We start from the raw sequence: 20187 nt of genomic DNA, 5'->3' as shown, positions 1-20187 counted from the left end.
CCATCTGGATGACAGGGATAAATACTGATCTATTGCCTGAGGCCCCAAAGAAGGCTGAGGCCTCCTCACTGTCACCCATGTTCAGGGGGTCTGGAACAGTCCCATACTGGCCTCTCAGTCATCAGTCTGGGTCTATGAGCTCCCCCTTGTTCAGGTCAGCTATTTCGGGGGCTTCACCCACCACGTCTTAACCCCTTTGCTCATCACTCCTCCCTCTCTGTAACTGGGTTCCAGGAGTTCAGTTCAGTGTTTAGCTGTGGGTGTCTGCCTCTGCTTCCTTCAGCTACTGGATGAAGGCTCTAGGATGGGTCTGCTTACTGCTTTCCACGATGTAGTAGCATCTATCTAAAGATCTGTATGTATATTTCCGTGAGAGACTTGATTACTGTCCCTGCTGGATGTCTGGAACTCTCGAGGCCCACAACCCCAAGGCCTGTGTCCCTTTTTAAAGTCAGAATTTTTCCAGCACCCATTCCTGGCCTGGACCCAGTGGGTGACTGGTATGAAAGAACAGGTGGGTAAGAACCCGTCCTTTCTTTTTATTGTTTATGTTGCTTTAAGAAATGCTTTCTTGGGCCGGGTGGTGGTGGCGCATGCCTTTAATCCCAGCACTCAGGAGGCAGAGGCAGGCGGATCTCTGTGAGTTCGAGGCCGGGCTTTCTTGCTTAAATTTAGCTACAGTTCCACTTTACTCAGGAGTTTTGCAATGCACTTTTAACGCTAACGAATAACGAAATACTAAAACGTTAGGGATTTAAGAAAAATATTTAATTTTACTGCAATGTTTGGTATTAAGTTGAATTTGGAACACATGCTGTCACTTTTTTTTTTAAGCTATCCATCCCTTGTTAACACAGCAACTATTTTCATTTCTTTAAAGGACACTGTCCTTAGGCTGGAGGGATGCTGGAATTTGAGTACCATTTCTTAAATCTCTTTAGGGGTGTGTTCTCACTCCCATCTCTCTGGGAGCTTCCTAAACTCTAACTGTAAATGAGGATGAGTGAGTTTTATTCCTTGGTACCTAAAATGCAAACGCCCCCTAGAGGCGGAGTGTGCAGTGAGCTCACAGAATGGCTTTAGGCCTTATCTGTCTGAGGTGCTAAGGAGGGGACTTCACCTTTAGCCCTAGAAGCCAGGAGCAATACAGCTCCCACCCAAGACTGTCATCAGTATGCTCTTACCAGCCATCATTGGAACTGTTTTTTCACATGCCTTTCTCATGTGAGAGCTTGGGATTGTTTAAACAAGATTAAATGACCATGAACTGAGTGCCTCTTGACAAAAAAAAAGTTCATATGAAGCCATGGAAAGAGTTGTATCAATGGAGTGAGCCATTAAAATGCCCCCTTCTTATTTCCCAGTAATTTTGGATCAGCTGATGAATAGTAGCCTTAGACCAAAAAGACAGTGAACCCTGAAAGAAGTCACTCCACAGGCGAGGAGAGCAGCGAAGTCCTGCCGGAAGCACGGGGCTGATCCACGGTAGAGCTGGCTGAGCTTCGTACCAGCTAATGAAGGGTTGATGCCGCATAGGTTCGGTGTCACGACGATCTGTAATAGCAGACTGGACGGTCATGTATGTTTTATTCATCCTTTGTTATGTTTTCCAGAGGGATAACCAATTGGCTGATAAAGTAACAAATGAGAAGTAACCCGACTCCACTGACCTGTGCACCCCAGGGGGAAGGATGGGACGGAGTGGCGCTTAGCTTTGCCACAGTGGAACGGGTATGGAGTAGAGCTCCTCTGCTCGCTGCCACCGTCGTTTCTCTGCACACCTGCTTCCAGACCCGGTGAAAACAGCAAGTTCTTCCTGTCGGGAGGGCAGAATTGGAGTCACAGGAACAGGTACTGTTGGGTATTGGGAACACGCCTGAATTGCCTCGTCGTTGGGTTGCTGTTTATGTAAATACTAATGCAATTAAGAATCACTTATGTCCAAGTAGCAAATAAATGATTGTGCTAGGGACAGTGATGACTTTTAAAACATGGTGTCCCTTTTAGATTGTGAGAAGTCCCAACAAAATGGTAGGGCCTGTTCTTTCCCCCAGTGACAGCCACTGAACGGCGTTGTCTGTGTTTAACCGACTGATCTCCCATAGTTTTATTTTTCCCTATTTTTTCATAATTTGTGTACAGCAACGTGGCAAAAGAATACTCTTGGATTTCTGGAATAAGGGTTTTTAGAATATTAGTTTTATTGTGACGCAGTGCCAATCTCCAGCACAGCACTGAACCTTCTTTCATTTTTAACTGTGACCCAGAAGCAGGTGAACAGAATACAGTTTGAATACAGCGGTCAGTGCTTTAAGATATTATGAGGTTAGTAGAATTGTAATGCAGCCAAAGTCACTTTCAGTTCAGAAGATTGAGTATCACATACTGAGTGATCAAATGTCAATTACTTGATGATTTTGCAAGACATCATTTCCCCCATTGGATAGCTTATAGGATTTTGCTTAGGAATATCAGCATAAACATTTTAAAATTTATGAAAATTAAATTTACATGCAGGATTAAATAAAGCTATGGGCCCATTATTTACTCAAGGTTGGTTAGGAAGAGGTTTTATAGGCAATTTTTGACTATGGTTATCTAGTTGGTATTTCTTGGGACATAATATCTTCATTTTCATATAAGGGTTCCTATATATCTGAGATGAAATAACATATGGATAGTACATGAAGAGCCTGGTTTAGAGCCACGTGAGGAAATGAAGGATATGTCATTAAGCTTACACATGAAGAAAACAGGCAGTGTCACAGTGTCCCTGCAAGTTTCTGTCTCTAGAACCAGCCAACTAATAACCACATTGGCCAACTTAATATGTTCCCATATAATGCAAATGCCTCAGGACATTTTTAATACCTTAATTTAGAGACATTATAGTCTAAAGAGAAATATTTTAGTCATAAGGCAAAGAGGGCATAAAATATAGCAAACTTTATGCCACCCATTGGGAGTATAGATCAATCTATACCTAAAGGCAACAGTCCACTACTACATTTAACTTAGAAAGAATAAATTATAACACAGATTTCTAAAGGAAATGTTGATTTGAAAAACCTCATAAACTGAAGGGTCACTATGCTTACCAGGATATAGATTTCCATATAGGAAACTAGGCAGTGAAATCTGTCTTTGCTTTTCCATTGAGAAGAGGAATGTATGGAAACATGGGCCCCGGGGCAGGGAAACATCCCACAATGATGTATCCATGACTTTTCTTTGGAGGGCTTAGGCATAGCCCAATCTCTCTGTTACACACAAGGGACAATTTTGAAAGCAGCAGCTTTAGGAGAAAATAATATTACAATGCTGTCTGAAGGTATTGCCAGGATCCCTGTCCTGCCTTACTCCCAGTAGAAAGTGTTCTGAATCAGTATGCGGGCACTCTCATCCCTAGGAACCTTGGAGGTCCCCTGTAAATCATATGAATGCTAGTGCTAGTATGTTTTGCTGTAGGTGCTCTTATTACCAGTAAAATGAAGCCAGATACCAAATCTAATGCACTCACTTTCTATCTTGGACTGGCCAGCAGGGGTCAGCATTGAGAACCAGGAGTTTTGGAATGGAAGGTGAAGAGCGCCTTGTCATAGGAGGCAGGGGCAAGGTTAGCAAATACCAGAAGACCTCAGAGCTGGGGGAGGTGTGACTTCCAGAGCCCTGAGAGCAGCCATGCACTATTTGAAAATAGCTTGAGGAGTGTTGACACAGAGAGAATCATCTTTCCAACTTACCTGGCTTACAAATTAGTCTACAGGCAGAAGTTCCTAAACTTTGTGTGACTCCAGCCTTTCTTCTAAGTCTCTCCTCTCCTATCTTACTCTGGGAATTCCTTCTTAGTCTAAAACAGTCTCACTGTATGTGCCGAGAGGAGAACCTATCCTGGTAGCCTTTAGATGCTGCTGTCCCTGCCCAGGGCCGCTCATCCTGGACACAGCTGCAGGGTCCCTCCAAGACTGGTCAGGGACAGTGTAAGGCTGCACTGGGCTAAGGTCATCACATTCAGGTTCTTCTTATTCTTCCTCCTCTTCCTCCTCCTCCTCTTCCTCCTCCTCCTCCTCCTCCTCCTCCTCATCTTCCTCCTCCTCTTCTTCCTCTTCCTCCTCTTCTCCTCCTCCTCCTCCTCCTCCTCTTCTTCTTCTTCTTCTTCTTCTTCTTCTTCTTCTTCTTCTTCTTGATAATGTTCAAAGCACAACTATTTTATTTATTTTTAATAATTTTTTATTTAAATTAAAAACAATCTTATTTTACCTACCAATCCCAGTTCCCTCTTCCTCCTGTCCTCTCATGCCTCCCCACCAAGCCCCTAACCCATGCCCCATACACTCCCCAGGGAGAGTGAGGCCTTCCATGGGGGATCATCAAAGTCTGTCGCATTTGGGACAGGGCCTAGGCCCTCCCCCATGTATCTAGGCTGAGATAGTATCCCTCCAGAGGGAATGGGCTCCCAAAGCCCATTTATGCATTAAAGATAGACATTCACGTTCTTATAAGGAGTGAATTAAACACTGTGAAAGATTCTGTAAATTGTGGAGCATCTTACCCAACATGATACACTGAGTTCTTTCTCCCTTAAGTTGCTTTGGTCGGGGCATTTTATCGCAGCAGCAAAGTTAAACTAAGGCAGCGATTACTCACTCTTCAAGAAGAGCATTAGTGGAACCTAGTTCTATCAGTTTTATTATTCAGTTATCCGAGGTTTCCATTTGGGTCTCAGAAGCCCAGGAGACATTTATCTCTTTAAGATAACTTTAAGACAAGATAGGTCTTCCCAGATCCACCATGCCCCGACCTCCACGTCTGAATTCATGCAGTCTCTCTGACATTCTTCAGTGCTGACACCAGGATCAGCGATGACACTCGGAGATGTCCTTCTGACACGGATGATGTTCTGTCACTGCTAGTTCCCTGTCCGCCCCTTCCGTGCCATACAAAAGTTGTAACAGCCTTATGGGTAAGAACCTGTCCACAAAGCCAGATGCATGGCGAGCTTTAAGGACTAGCGCACAGTAGTGAAGAGACGTGAGAGAGCACGCGTGTTTCGCTGAGTGTAATAAACAAAGGGCTTCACTGTTTTATGTCCTGCTCTGTTGGGAAGCTGGAACCACAAGGCCTCGTCGTCATTCCCTGTACCTGAAGAGGGGCTTGAAGGTGCACTCTTCACTCCCGTCATCCACCCCTGGTTTATGTCATTGGCGTTTTCCATATTAGTCACAACTAAAGTATGAGCAGTAGAACTGGATGCCCCTCCCACCCCATCCTTCCTGCCTGCCCTTTTGTTTTCCTCTGTCCTGGTGACAGCAGCACCCAAGTAGAAAGCACAGCTGGTCAGGAAGCACAGAGTTCAGAAATTAGCGTCTCTGGGCCTTGATAAGTGATAACGCATGCCTGTAATCCAAACACCTAGGAGGCTAGGGTAAAAGAGTTGCTGGTTCAAGGCCAGCCTGGGCTATATATACAATGAGGAAGTGATTCTTCTTCGTCTTCTTCTTCTTCTTCTTCTTCTTCTTCTTCTTCTTCGTCTTCTTCTTCTTCTTCTTCTTCTTCTTCTTCTTCTTCTTCTTCTTTTGCTTTGCTTTAAGTATTCTAGGACTATCTGTTTGTTGCCTTATGGGAGCCATGATGTCCTAATTGGCTTTAATTGTCAACTTGATATACCTTAGAGTCATCTGAGAAGGAAGCCTCAATTGAGGAATTGCCTAGACCAGGTTGACCTGTGAGCATGCCTATAGGGGGGTGACCTTAACTGGTAACTGATGTAGAAGGGTTCTGCCCACTGCAGGAGTTACCATTCCCTTGGTAGTTGGTGCTAGGCGGAAGAAAAAGCTAGCTAACACATATACAAACAACACTGTACAGACTTAGCAGGTTGTATTTATGTATTGATATACATACACACACACACATGACTGCAACAATAATTAATGACAAAAGAGGCTATGAATTTGAAAGGGAACAAGAACGGGTATGTGGGAGGACTTGAAGGGATGAAGGGAAAGTGGAAATGTAATTATATTATACCTTTTTAAAACATTTTTAAAACAATTTTAAAAAGCTAGTTAAGTAGGAGTTGGAGTGAGCCAGCAAGTAATATTCCTCCACGGTTTCTGCTTCAAGTTCCTGTCCTGACTCCTCCCATGATGGACAGTGACTTGGAAGTATAAACCAAACAAATAGTTTCCTCACTTAATTACTATTGGTCATGGTGTTTTATCACAACAGAATGAAACTAGAACATATGACATCTTTCCTGTTTTATGAGACAGATGACAAAGAGTGAATGCATCTTTTCTCTCTCAAATTGAAACCATCTTGAACACTGACTATAGAGAAAAGTCAATAAAGGAAAGATAACTAGACTGGAAAGATGCCTTAGTCAGTAATGTGATTCCCCCACTGGAGTTCCCATCTACAGAAAATTCCAACTATGGCGCCATACACTTTTAATCCTAGTGTAGGGGAAGCAGAGACAGATGGATCCTGGGGTTAGCAGGCAAGCCAATCAAGGCAACCGAGTGAGAGAGTTCCAGGCCAGGGAGAGACCTGTCTGATAGCAGAGATGAATGGGTTCTGAATAAGTGAGGCAGACTTCTGACTTCCCCTCTCATGTGGCACATGCACACCTACACAGGGACATGTGTGCCCATGCAAGGACTTATGTGAGTGCGTGTGCACACGCATGCACACACACAAACTACTTGCTGCACTTTGATTTCTTCTTAGTTCTCTTGAATAGTTCTTTGAAGGCTTCATCATCCACATCTATCAGTTTCTCTTATCTCTACTGCAAAGAGCTACACAACACAACTGGATGTGTTTGGTTCAAATAGCTTAGTATATCACTTATTTTCCCCCAAATTATTCTTTACCAAGGACCTGATGAGCACCTTCAATTTAAAGATCAGAGGTTTAAAACACATACAAACACACACACACACACACACACACACACACACACACACACACATACACACACACACACACTAAATTAGCCTGACTAGGAGGAGCTCCCCATAGGTGTTTGAGAATCTAAGGTACTTGGGAGGGGTGATGGTCTGAATGAAAATGGCCTCCATAGGCTCATAGGAAGTAGCAATATTGGGAGGTGTGGAGTAGGTGTAGCCTTGTTGGAGGAAGTGTATCACTGGGAGTGGATTTGGGGGTTTCAGTAGCCCAGTGCACACCGTCTTCCTGCTGCTTGCTGATCCAGATGTAGAAGTCACAGCTACCTCTCTAACACCATGTCTGTCTCCATACTGCCATGCTTCTCGCCATGATGACAATGGACTAAACCTCTGAACTGTAAGCCAGGCCCAATTAGATGTTATCCTTTATAAGAGTTGCCTTGGTGCTGGGTGTGGTGGCACACACCTTTAATGCCAGCACTTTGGAAGCAGAGGCAGGTAGATCTCTGTGAGTTCAAGACCAGCCTGGTCTACAAAGTGAGTTCCAGGACAGCCAGGGCTGTTGTACATAGAAACCCTGCCTCAAAAACCAAAAACAAAAAAACAGTGTCTCTTCACATCAATAAAGACAGAACAACAGAATGCTTCATTGACAGTGACTAAAACAGCCTCAGAAGGAAGCGTGGTAGTGTGTAAATGTCTGTACTGGTATTGATTGATTGATTCAATCTAGGAAAAGGTAGAGTGGCCTCTGTAGGAGGGTGGGAGCTACAAGTAGGCCTGGGAAGATCTTAAACCCGAGGACTGGGTTCCACTCAGCTCCTCCCACCCCCTGCTGTTGCTGCTCTTCTGCTAGTTTCAGACTATTCCAGAGCAGCCAACAATATTCAGTTTGCCCATTTGATAGACACACTGGGTCATCGTCCTCTGTAAAATAATCTAGGGATGTCTGGCTTGGATCAGGTAGCAGCTCTTCACCTTATCAGGTGAAACTTGAAACCAAAGCAGATCTTGGGGAAAGCATGTGCTACACCGGAGACCTACATATGCCTTAGAAAAATAAAAAGCAAGCTAATTGGCCAGTAGGAAGATTACCAGTTATAAAGACTTCTGGCCAGAATGATCCAAGTGTACTTGATAATAAATAGGCCTAGATGACCTTTAATTCCAGATTCCAGGATTTGGATTACAATGTTTGCACATTAACTAATTACTTAACTTGGCAAAATGCTGTCTATTATGTGCAGCATGATGCTTTGAATTATGCATACATGGTAGAATGGCTAAAACAAGCTATTAGCGTATGCATTATCTTATACTTCTCTGTTCTTTTTGTGGTGAGAATGCCTAAGCTCTACCCTGGGCAATTTTTAAGAACCCAGCATGTCACCATTTGTTATCATCACCGTGCTGAATGCCAGGTCTTCTGGTGTGTTCTTCTGTCTGACTGATACCTTATATCCTTCGACCAAAATCTCTTCAGCTTCCCCTCACCAGTTCCTTGTAGCCAGCACTCTACTCTGTAATGTTCTGAGTCCACGGTTTGGGGCATTTTATTTTATTTTTTTAATACCACATACAAATGAGGTCATGTGTTACTCTTTTTTTTTTCTGTGTCTGGTTTATTTCACTTAGCATAATGCCCTCCAGATTCATTCATGACTTTGCAAATGACAGTATTTCTGTCTTTTCAAAGTGCAGCAATACTATTCCACCATGAAGATATACACCGTATACACCATGAAGATACTCACCGTACACCATATGTGGGGGAAGGGGAGACGAGTCTATAGGGGAGAGGGGAGGGCAGAGGAAGAAGGAGAGGGGAAGGGAGGAGATGGGAGGGGACAGGAGAGGAGAGAAGAGGACAAAGGAGAAGAGACAGGCAAAAAAAAAAAAAAGTCCTGTCTGACCCAGGGGTACAGCAGGAAAGACAGAGCAGAAAGAGAGCGGAAGTGAGGGGAGGTTTTCCTTTTAAAGGGGTCTTTTGCATCTGGATTGACTAGAGTACTGCCTGAGTGCATTCTGCCAGGTCACAGGGGCAGGCCAGCATAAAGCCTGAATGCTTGCAGAAACTTCAGCACTGCAGAAGCGTGGCTTGATTTGTAATATATAGTTGAACAGAGAGACGGGGTTGTTGTATACAGCCGAAACAAGAAACAGGGCTATGGCATACAAATAAACAGGGAAACAGGTTCATTGTATACAGCAGAACAAGGAGGCAGCTTTAATCTTAGAAAGGTGCAGTAGGGAATAGTCTTCAGGTCGTAATCACCCAGGGAGATGCAGCTACAGTGGGCATTTTCTTCACACACTATCAGCATCCACACATAGACCAAAAGGAAGGCTTTGCCATCCCTCTGAGCCTTGCCCAGAGCTGTCTGAGCCTTAACTGGAGCTGAAAGGGTTTGCCATTCCCATGGGCTTGACACTAGGGTCCTTGACATGGCCAGCTCATGACAACACATTCACCCAGGAATTTACACATTCAAGGCTTCCTCAACTCCCCACAGATAACCCTATTGTCACCAGGGATTCTTTGAACTGTGTCCAAAGCCCTGAAACCAGCTCCTTGGCCCTAGTATATAACATTCATTCATTCATTGGTTCACAGGTATGTGTGTGTGTGTGTGTGTGTGTGCACATGTGCGTAGTAAAGAAATTGATGTGCATTTTTCATTTAGAATGAACATATTTTATTGTCCTTTTTCTGATTTTCTTTAATGATTTTAACTAGTGTTACATGCATATCACTCACTGTTCATATTCTCCACCATTTCTCATAGGTTTCTCTTCTCTTCCTGCTGTTTCCCTTCCCCCTCTGCTTTCAAACCATATAAACATATGTGTACATAGTTAAACACAGATTCTGTGTGGGAGAAAATATGAATTCTTTTGTCTTTCTTCTCCATAGCCCTTGCTTCTCTCCCCTCCCTCTAGACTGATTTCCTCTTCAATCATAGACCCCCCATCTATATTTAAATTTTGATTGCACATACAAGAGGACACAGGCAATCTTGTCTCTGTGCAAGAAGCTTATTTTTCTGGAACCAATAGTCTCCAGTTCCATCCATTCCCCTGCAAATGAAATTTTCATTCTTAGTTATGACTTAAGAAACAGCTTATGTTTGTACCACATTTTCTTTATACATCCATCTGTTGAGGAGCATCTAGGTTCCAGATCTCAGCTGTTGTAAACAGTGCCATAAAAACAGTCTTGCAAGTATTTCTGTGCTTAGATTCCTCTGGGTGTGTATCCAGGAGTGTTGTAATTGGATCATATGGTTCTTCTGCATTTAGTTTTTTGAGGAAACTCCATATTGCTTTCCATCGTGGTTGCATCACTTTATGGTCCCAATGTCCCTTTATAAGGGCTCCTCTTTCCCTATATTATAGTTAACAATTTATTTTGTCATTTGATTCTTTGATGATACATATTTTGAATAGGGTGTTCAGTATACTTTTAATTTTGATTGCCCTGATACCTAAGGGTGTTTTGAAGTGTTTATTGACCACTTGGAATTCTTTTCTTTTTCAGTTTTTTAATTAGAAACAAGCTAGATTCACATGTTAATCTCAACTCCTTCTCCCACCCCCCCTCCTTTTTGCTAATGTATGTTTTGAGCACCTTTGTCAAAACTTAGGTGGCTGTAGCTGTGTAGCTGTAGTTCTAGGCTCTCTGTTCTACTCTGTTGGTCCATGTGTCTGTTTTTGTGCCAGTATCGTGGTCTTTTTGTTACTATGGTTTAGTAGTATAATTTGAGACCAAGTATTGAAATACCTCCAATATTGTTCTCTCTGCAATCATATGGATTTCAGGATTGATTTGTTTAGTTTTGTGAAGGCTGCCATTGGAAATTTTATCGGGAATGTACTGCATCTATAGATAATATTTAATTATAGAGATATTTTTAAACTATTTATTTTTCCAACCAATAAACATGGAGATTTTCCCACCAATTACAATCTCTTTTTCAGTGTTTTAAAGTTTTTGTCACAGATCTTTTTATTTCCTTGGTTAAGTTTATTCCAAGTTTTTAAAGCTACTGACAATGGTGATCCCCCACTCCCAGGAAGTTTTTCATTTGTTGAATTCATATTCTGCTCTTTTGTTGTTGGGTCCTAGAGTTTTCTTCTGGATTTGTTAAGGTCTTCAAAATATTGAATCGTGCCATCTGTAAATAAGGATAATTTGGCTTCTTTACTTTTGTGTCCCTTTTAATTTTTTCCTTATGGCTACGATCCAAGGACTAAGACTCAAGGAGAGTAAGAGTGAAGAGAATGGACACCTATAGTCGTTCTGTTTTTCTTATTCAGTATAATGCATTCTGTTTTTCTTATTCAGTATAATGTTACTGTGGGCCTTGCTGTACAAAGCCTTTACTATGTTGAGGTATATTCCTTATGTTCTCCAGGGTTTTTGCCATGGAGGATGATGAACATTGTCAAGGGATAATGAACTTCGTCCAGAAAGAGTCTGGGTCTCTTGAGATGATCATGGGCAGTATTGTACTGTTGATTTGTGTATGTTGATCCATCCTTGAATCCTGAATGAAACCAATTGTCAAAGTATAGGAGTTTCTCACTGTGATCTTGGATTCACTCTGTAAGGATTATACTGTCTATAATATTTTAATGTAATTTTATATAATTTTTTGTATTCCTCAAAATTCTTCTCTTTTTCTTGTATCTTTATCTGGTTTAGTATCAAGGTAATACAGGTTCAGAGCATGGTTTGTATTCCTTGGCTTTTTTTTTCCTTCCTTTCATTTTCCTCTTTCTTTCTCTCTTTTTTGGAGCAGTGGGAAAATTACTGGTGTTGGCTTCTCTTTAAAACTAGTTCTTTTTAAATTCTGGTAGAATTTGGCAGTGAACTCCCAAATTCTGAGATTTTTCTTGGGGGTGAGACTCTTCCTTACTTTTTTAATCTCATTGCTTAATGTGTATCTTTTTATTGATGTATTTTAATTATATCCTTTTGATTTAGTTTTGGTAGGTCATTTATTTCTATAAATTTACCCATTTGTTGCAGATATTCTTAAAGTATATTTGAATGTGTTTTAAATTTTTCCTAATTACCCTGTGGACCATTGCTATCTGTCATTGGGTTTCCTTTTTTTGTCTTTAATTTTATTAATCTCTCTCTCCCTCTCAACGTTGGTTACGAACTTGTCAGTCCTGTTCATTTTTTCAAAACAATTTTTTGTTAAATTGTATGTATTCTTTGATTCTCATTTTATTGATTTCATCCTTATTATTATTATTTTTTACATCTACTTATTTGGAGTTTGGCTGATTCTTGTTTCCCTAAGACCTTAATGTTAGTTACTAAAGTTTTTGAGATCTCTCCAATTAACTAACATCTTAATTATGAGCAGTTATAAATGTTCATCTTAGAACTACCTCAGGGACATCTTAGAGGTCCCAGTAAGTTCTGGTTTTATTTTAATTTTGTTGCAGTAATTTTTTAAAAAATCCTTGGTAGATATTATTTTATTTAAGCAACCCATTGACTATTCAAATATATGTTGTTCAATCTCTAAGTACTTGTGTAGTATCTGTGATTTCTCCTATTGCTTTCTAGTTTTATTCCATTATGATCTGATACATGAGATCACTTGAATGCTAATTTGGAAGGATTTCCATATGCTTTTGGGAAAAAAGTCTATCTTACAGCTGTTAGATGACACAGTCTGTAATGTGACTGGGTCTATTTGGTCTATGGTGCAGATTAACTTCCACGTTGCTTTGTGGCCTTTGGTCTGGATGATCTACCTACTGGTGACAGTGAAATGCGGAAGTCACCACTACTATTGAACCAGGACCCAGCTGTTCTTCTATGTCTGTTAGTATTTCTCAAAGCTGGGAAGCCCAATGTTCGACGCAAGTTTACAATGCTTACACGTACACTTATAATTTTTCCTTTTCTTGTGTTGCTTTTGTTCTTCCTGTGAGACAGAGTCTAATACACTTCAAACTTAGCATTTGCTTGAGACTGACTTTCAACTCCCAATTCTAGTCTCTCTGTCTGCTAACTATCACAATTACAGATGATTACAGGTGTGCACCACCATATCTGGCTCTGTTATATTTTCTTCATGGGTTGTTTCTGTTACTAACATGTAGATGCTATCTTTATCTCTTTGGGATAATTTTGGTTCTGAGTTCTTTTTATCAGATCAAGATGCCTATGCCAGCTGGGTTTAAACTGCCACTTGCTTTGGTAAATTAACTTCCATAATTTCCTTCTTAATCTGTGTCTTTGCTAGTGTGTTGTTTTGCTGGGAGACGATGGATAGTTTTATTTTTATCTTTTAACTGAATCAGCTAGTGTTCATCTTTTAATTGGAAGGTTAAGATCATACAAATTTACAATTTTTTATTGATAGAGGTATCCTAGTTTCTGTAATTAAAAAATTGTTGAATGTTGTTCTTTTGTTTCTCCCATATTTGTATTGGGGGTTTGCTGACACATGGAGAGGTTTTCCAATCATGGTTATTTGGAGTTTTAGACTATCTATACTTATATAGTCATTTCTTTCCCTAGACTTGGAGAATTTTCTGTGATTTCATTAAATTTTCTATGCCTTTAGTTTCAGCTCCGTCTACAACACAGTCTAGGGTATATTTAGATCTGTTTATATTCTGTAGTTTTTTGAATTTGTAGCCATGATGATTTTTATGTGATTGATATTTGAATGTCGTATTTTCCCTCCCTTTTCCAACACCCCGATGTGTTTTCTTCTGTTTGGTCAAGTCTACTGGTGATACCTTTCCTTTTGCTTTCTATTTGATTAGTTGTTTTCAACTTCCAAATTTTCTGTTTCCACCCTCTCTCTCCCTTCTCAGTTTTCTAGTTTGCATTTCGTATCCATTTTTGCTGATTTTCTCAGATATGTTTCTGGGTCTATTCCTCAGGTTGAGTTCTTCTTTTACATAATTGATTATTTTTATAAGTAAACATATCAATTATCCATCTGGCATTGTACCCGTTTCAGTGTCTTTAAGCTTTAAGGAGTTGTGGTCTGGAGGGGTCATGTTGCCTCTCCTTTCCATACTTCTTGCATCTCTGTGTTTAGAGTGAGCATCTATTGGTTTGGATGTCTCTCCCACTTTTATTGGAGCATGTTAGTGAGTGGCTTCTTTTTGAGTGCTAATTCCCAGTACCATTCACGGGGGGGGGGAACTGCTATAACAGCAACAACATCAAACTGAACAAAACATAGAAATGCATTTACAACTTGTTAAAGCCTAGTCATCCAGTGGTGTAAAAAGAAGCTTTTTCTTTGAGAGAAGCCTTCCCGCCAGCCTGGTTCTAGAGCCGCATCAGTCCCAAATAAACACACAGGAGACTATATTAATTATAAAGCTGTTGGCCTTTGCTTGTTGCTTACTGGCTAGCTCTGACTTAAGTAATTACCCCATAATTGTTAATCTAAGTATTTCTCTTACCGGAGAGTAGTTCCGGGCTTCCTACCCCATGGCGTTACATCTCGACTCTCCTGTGTTTTTCCTTCCCAGAGTCCTCCTGGACTCCTAGTCCCACCTATCTAGATTCCTATTGGCCAGCAGTGCTTTATTGACATAAGACTTCCCCAACACAGTGGTAAAACTGTAAAACAGCAAATGGAAGAAGTAGAGTCGAGCGTGTAGTAAAGTCACATATCATTGAGGGTAAATGTAGAGATAGCAGCTGAATGAGACGAAGGGGCCAGAAGGGGGAAATAGGGAGCAAAGAAGAAGAGTTGAGAAGAATGCTACCAAGAGGAAGAGGAAAGTTCAACAACTTAAAGATATTGCCCAGTAATGGAAAAATACATAAGCAAAGTTAATGTTGGAGTGAAAAAAATCTAATATAAAACCTTAAAAAGGATAAAGTCAAGATAACACAAAAATATGGTAAAAAGGAAAGGAGTGGGCAAGAGAAAAGGAAATGAGAGGCTTGCAGGTGGTGATGGTTGTTGTTGATGACCAAACTGAGAGGACCTGGAGTCAGCTAGGAAGCAAACCTGTGTGTGTGTGTGTGAGGGAGTTTCCAGTTTGGGTTAATGGAGTCAAGAAGACCCACCTGAGGATGGGCAGCAGTACTCTGTGGACTGGATTCCTGAACTAAACAAAACGGAGAAAGTGAAGTAAGTACTAGCATTTATAGCTGCTCCCTGGCTATGGATGCCAAGGACCAGATGCCTCACACATCTGCTGCCATAATAGGCTGCAATCTCTAATGTTGAGCTCAAATGACTCTTCCTTCTTTACTGACTTTTGTCATTTATTTTGCCACACAATAAGAAGAGTAACCAATATTCATGCATCAACAAAATCAGAGGAATGACAAAAACGTGGGAGTTTCTCTTTTAAAAATAAAGATAAGGTGGATCCCAGACTGATAGCTAGGAAACCAGCATAGGACTGATCCAGACCCCCTGAACATGGGTGTCAGTTAGGAGGCCTGGGCAATCTATGGGGCTACTGGTAGTGGATCAGTATTTTTCCCTAGTGTACGAAGGGACTTTGGGAGCCCATTCCACATAGAGGGATACTCTCTCAGCCTAGACACATGGTAGAGAGCCTAGGCCCAAATGATATGACAGACTTTGAAAATCCTCCATGGAAGGCCTCGCCCTCCCTAGGGAGCAGAAAGGGGATGGGATAGGAGGTTGGTGAGGGGGGGCAGGGGAAGACAGGAGACAGAGGGAACTGGGATTGACATGCAAAACAAGCTTGTTTTTAATTTAAATTTTTAAAAAATCACACACACACACAAAAAGACAAGGTAGAAACACTGCTAAAACTCCAGTAAAGGTAGGGGAGAAACCCGACAGTAAAGGGGTGCTGCAGTGAAGTCCTCTACAGTTGGAGACTTCCAGGTGGATGCAAGAAAGGGACAATCAGTTGAATCTGTACACTCTTGTCTGTTCCATGGTTTATGCTGGTGCTGAGCCCGCACATGTGTCGGGTGTCTTCCAGAACTATCTTCATGTTAGTGTCTCTCCTAGCCATATTAACCATGCTTCTTTGACCTGGCCAGGTTCGGGCATCTTGGGATAGATGCCTCAGTTTGTACACTCTTGTGTGGCTAGTGTTCCAAACTGGATACCCCCAAGTGTGCTGGTAGTGGGGAGAGCAAAGCCATCACTGCCACATGTACAGGTGGCCCTGTCTCCATTCTTTCCTGCTAGAGAGAAGTGGCTGTACATGTGAGGTAGTCCTCTGGAGACCGAGAGTTCCCACTTTCTACCTAAATGAGCCTCATGACAGATAAGATGGCCTGCCTCTAGGTGTTGACCTCACTGTTGACTTCAGGCTTGTGTTTATCAAACTCCAAAGTTCTCAAATGATGAGGTTGGATCCTAGAGACTAATGTTGGCACCGCATCCCCTTGTGCATCTCACTTCCTGAGCCAGACCTGCTGCCCACCAGCTTCTCAGTGTCTGGCTTTTGCGCTTTCTGAGGCTGCCTTCTGGATCTGTCTTCCTGTTGGGGCTGTATGATTGACGTCAGACTCTCTGACTTACGATTACCCCTGATTTCAGACCCCCCCCCCCAGGGTAGCTCAGTTTTAAACATTGGGTCCCCTTCAAGTTTTTGCCTAACCATAGACTTCTGAGCCAAGGGACAGAGAGTGCAGTGGAACTCTCCTCCACTGCTGACTTGGCGCCCTGGAGGACTCATTCAGTCTCTGGGAAAACTGCAGCTGACTTGAGTTTTGGGAGAACGGTGGGCATTTGGGAGAAGCACTGTGCACTGGAGCTGTGTGTAGGGGAATTTCTGCTGAGTCACCCTTCTGTGTCTCAGCACCTTTCAGGAAACTGTGCTCACCACCTTGCAAAGGGCTCTTAGCTCTTTGTTTTAGAATACTTTTAACATTTTATTAATTCATTAATTTACTTTGTGTGTGTATGTTTTTGTACACACACACACACACACACACAGAGGAATGGGTTCTCTTCTTTTACCATGTGGGTCCCTCAGGTCAAGTTCAGGTCACCAGGTTTGCTGTCAGCACCTTTATCTTCTGATTCATCTGATCAACCAGTGGAGACAGAATCGAGTAGGCGATTGTTCCCATGGCTAACTAAACTTGGAAAACACACAAAAATAAAAGAGGTACAAATTTCAGGCTAACAACAGGAAGCACTTACATTTCTAACCTATGATAAGAGCTGATTCTCAACACTTCTGGAATAGCCGTGGAAAGCCCTGCTCCATCACTGTGGCTTTTGCAGTCCTTGGCTGGAAACCACTTTTAACTCCCATGCTGTACCTAGCACACGAGGGCACTTCTGATTGTCATTTTACCAAGTGTTAAAAATGCACTTTCTTCCCTTGCAGGAGGCAGAATTCACAGTGCGTAACCTTCATGGCTCTTTTTCCCTCTTTGGTCTTGTAGTTTGAGAAATGGCGTGTAACATACCCAACCAAAGACATCGGGCTATGTCAACAGCAGGAGAAACTCTATATGAAATTCTTGGTCTGCATAAGGGAGCATCATGCGAAGAAATTAAGAAAACCTACAGGTACCATGGAAGTTGAGTGGGGACGGGTTCTGGGCTCCCGCTGGTGGTTTCTGGTGACTGGCAAGTGGTACCAACTTAGAGACATAAGCTTTTTGCCAAGGCCAAGTGATCTTCATTTTGGACCCATGTTCCCTGTTTTGTAACATCAGCAGTTCAGAATAGATAGGCATAGCAGTGATTTTTGAAAGAATTACCATGCGATGCCTAACCCTGAGGAAAGAATAGTTAGTTCTCTAGACTGGGAGAGGAAGCCATCAAGGAAGAAGGAGGAAGGAAACCTAAGCGAGTCAGTAGCTGAAGTTTAACCCATGTGAGAGGACATCACTGCATCTGGTAGAAAGGTTGTCACCTATGCTGTACTGCCAATTACATACACTGTTGATGTCACCTTTGCTGTACTGCCAATTACACTGTTGAGGCCTTTGGTTTTGATCTTTTCATAGCTGACTTGCTTCTAATAGTTAATGTAGAGAGAGACCAAAATATCATTTTACTTAACAATCTAAGAGATAAATATATATAAAGAATAAAATTGCTAATTTTAAGCTATCAAAAATAAAGATAATGTGCATCTGTAATTTTACCTTAAAATAATTTTCATGGAGAGTTTGTTTCCTTCATCCTTTCCTGTCTAGATAAAACAGTAAAAGATTAAATTGAATTTGTCTACAGTTTCCACCCATCTTTCTTTCTCCTAAGTCCTGTAAAGAAAGCATCTTGATATTATTAAGTATCCTGTTTTCATGCCTTGTAACCTATGTTTATTCTCAACCTATCTAGTCATTTTACAAGTCATTATTTAACATGGAGGCTTTTCAGTTTTTCTCTGTGCTTAACATCCTGTATATAAATCACAGTACCTATTTCCTATTGTTTCCTAATTGAGTAATAAAGACAAAATGAAGCAAAACATGATCATTTTAATTAATACCTTCTTGGTTTTTATCTTGTACTGGGGTTTTAAATTTTTAGTTATTTTTTAAACATATGGCATTTTAAAAAATTGAAATAGACAAATAATTAGTAATTTCTGTTATATCTTTGTCATAATTGTCTAGGTTAAAAAGCCTCTTTTGATTACAGTCTTGTATCAGATCCTTTCCTTTTAGCACATCTATGATTTTGCTTTGATATTAAATCTTTGACCCTTTTGGGCCTTATTTTGGTATAAGGAATGATGCAGCATTGCAGACTTGGTTTTACCAAATTACTAGCCCACCAATATTTATTGACCTTTTCCTATTTTACCACTAATCAGACCTTCTTTGGCCCTGAGCTTCACCACTTGATGACCTATAGCAGCTAATGGGGCCTCAAGAAGCTTTTATAAGTGATGGTCCTTCAGGCTGCCGTTTGATCCAGTTTTTTGAAAATGGCAGTGACTGACTAAGGTCAATGCAGCTCTTCTAAGGCATATTTCCCTTGGAGTGCTAGGAGCAGAGAAATCGTTACTATTTCATTTAGCACCCTAGCTTCAGAAGCTGTGGTGTAGTCCACAGCTGATGAATGACCTCTTTGGAATGGTGCTGAAACTCTCTTAAGGCTTCAGGCTAAGCTGGTTTGTGGAGACCTTGGGGATGGGTGTCCGAGCAATCGCATTTTAGGTTTAATAACTGCAAAAATGAGGAGTTAAGAATCTACATCAAACTTCCTTTCCATTCTTAAAGCTCAATTTACAAATGTGACTTTTAATTGCCTTTATTAATTTTGGAAGCTAAGATTTCAGGTCATATCCTCATTAAGGCATTAATTATGCCGAGCTGCTTGCAAATTTAGTAATCACAACATAAAGTCTTTTCATGTAATCAGTGCCTTGCCATTAATTTGGTTTTAATGTCAAACAAATATTATTTTTCAGCTGATTAGGGTACTAGCATGCTGCCCAGAGCATCCTCTTCTACCTAAATTAGACATTTGTATTCTGCAAGTTATTCAAAATGTAGGAGCAGGCTGCAAATCCACTGAGAATATTATTCTTATACTCAGAGATCTGGATTGAAGCAGTGACAACACAGTGAAATTAAAGGCCAGTGAAATGTAATAAAATTACCAACTGTTGCTCCGTATGCTGCTTGACCTCCATTATAATATCTGGTTGTCCTCTTGGAAACAAGATTGAGCTAGGAAGTTTCTTCTTTTATCTTTCTTCTTGTTTTTTGAATAGATATTAAACAATATGTTCATTGAGTTCAAATGAAAACATGCACATTCAAAGGTTGCCTCCTTAGGGGAAATGATACTATTAATTCCTTGCACACCTTTCTAAAGAGACCTAATGCCTGTATGAGCACATAGAACTTCTGGGGCTAATTGATGGCTGTAGAACATCTCTTATTAGTGTCCTATGCCAAACGGAGTCTCCGAGCGAGGACAGTGTCTCGGGCTGTAAGATCAGACTGGACAGGATGGAGTAGACGTATCTCTCCCTGTCCTTCCTGATTTGCTTGACTACAGTTCTTGAGGATGGTACAAGAAATAACAAGAGAACTCTGACAGCTAGAAGGAGTAAACTGACCAGAGGAATAACAGCCGCAGACCATCCTGTGACTCTTCCACTCTTCACCCATCAGAAAGTAGCCCAGGCAGGGTGTTTTCTCATTTCCTACCTGTTCTTCCAGCAGAATAAACTTGGATAATCTCAATCTTTCCCCCAACTTGAACACATCACCCCAATAACCCTAGACAAGCCCTGCACAATAGAAAGATTGTCCATTGAAAGTCCCTTGGCCATAAGGATAGGGAAGCACTTTCCGATC

At 41.3% G+C, this 20187-nt stretch overlaps 1 protein-coding gene across 2 annotated transcripts in view; it reads left to right on the top strand.

Annotated features, from left to right (window-relative positions):
• The window catches only part of Dnajc5b (DnaJ heat shock protein family (Hsp40) member C5 beta), a 73006-nt gene that overhangs the window by 14523 nt on the left and 38296 nt on the right, over positions 1 to 20187 (top strand). For both annotated transcript variants that reach the window (XM_040741462.1, XM_013110937.3), the window contains exons 2-3: positions 1614 to 1851; positions 17305 to 17431. In XM_040741462.1, coding sequence (XP_040597396.1) covers positions 17313 to 17431 — 119 coding nt within the window. In that variant the 5' untranslated portion in view covers positions 1614 to 1851; positions 17305 to 17312. The remainder of the gene's footprint in view (positions 1 to 1613; positions 1852 to 17304; positions 17432 to 20187) is intronic.

The sequence above is a fragment of the Mesocricetus auratus genome, unplaced genomic scaffold, assembly GCF_017639785.1.
Source record: "Mesocricetus auratus isolate SY011 unplaced genomic scaffold, BCM_Maur_2.0 Super-Scaffold_6730, whole genome shotgun sequence".
Taxonomy (NCBI): Eukaryota; Metazoa; Chordata; class Mammalia; order Rodentia; family Cricetidae; genus Mesocricetus; species Mesocricetus auratus.
This window is presented reverse-complemented; position numbering and strand designations above follow the sequence as displayed.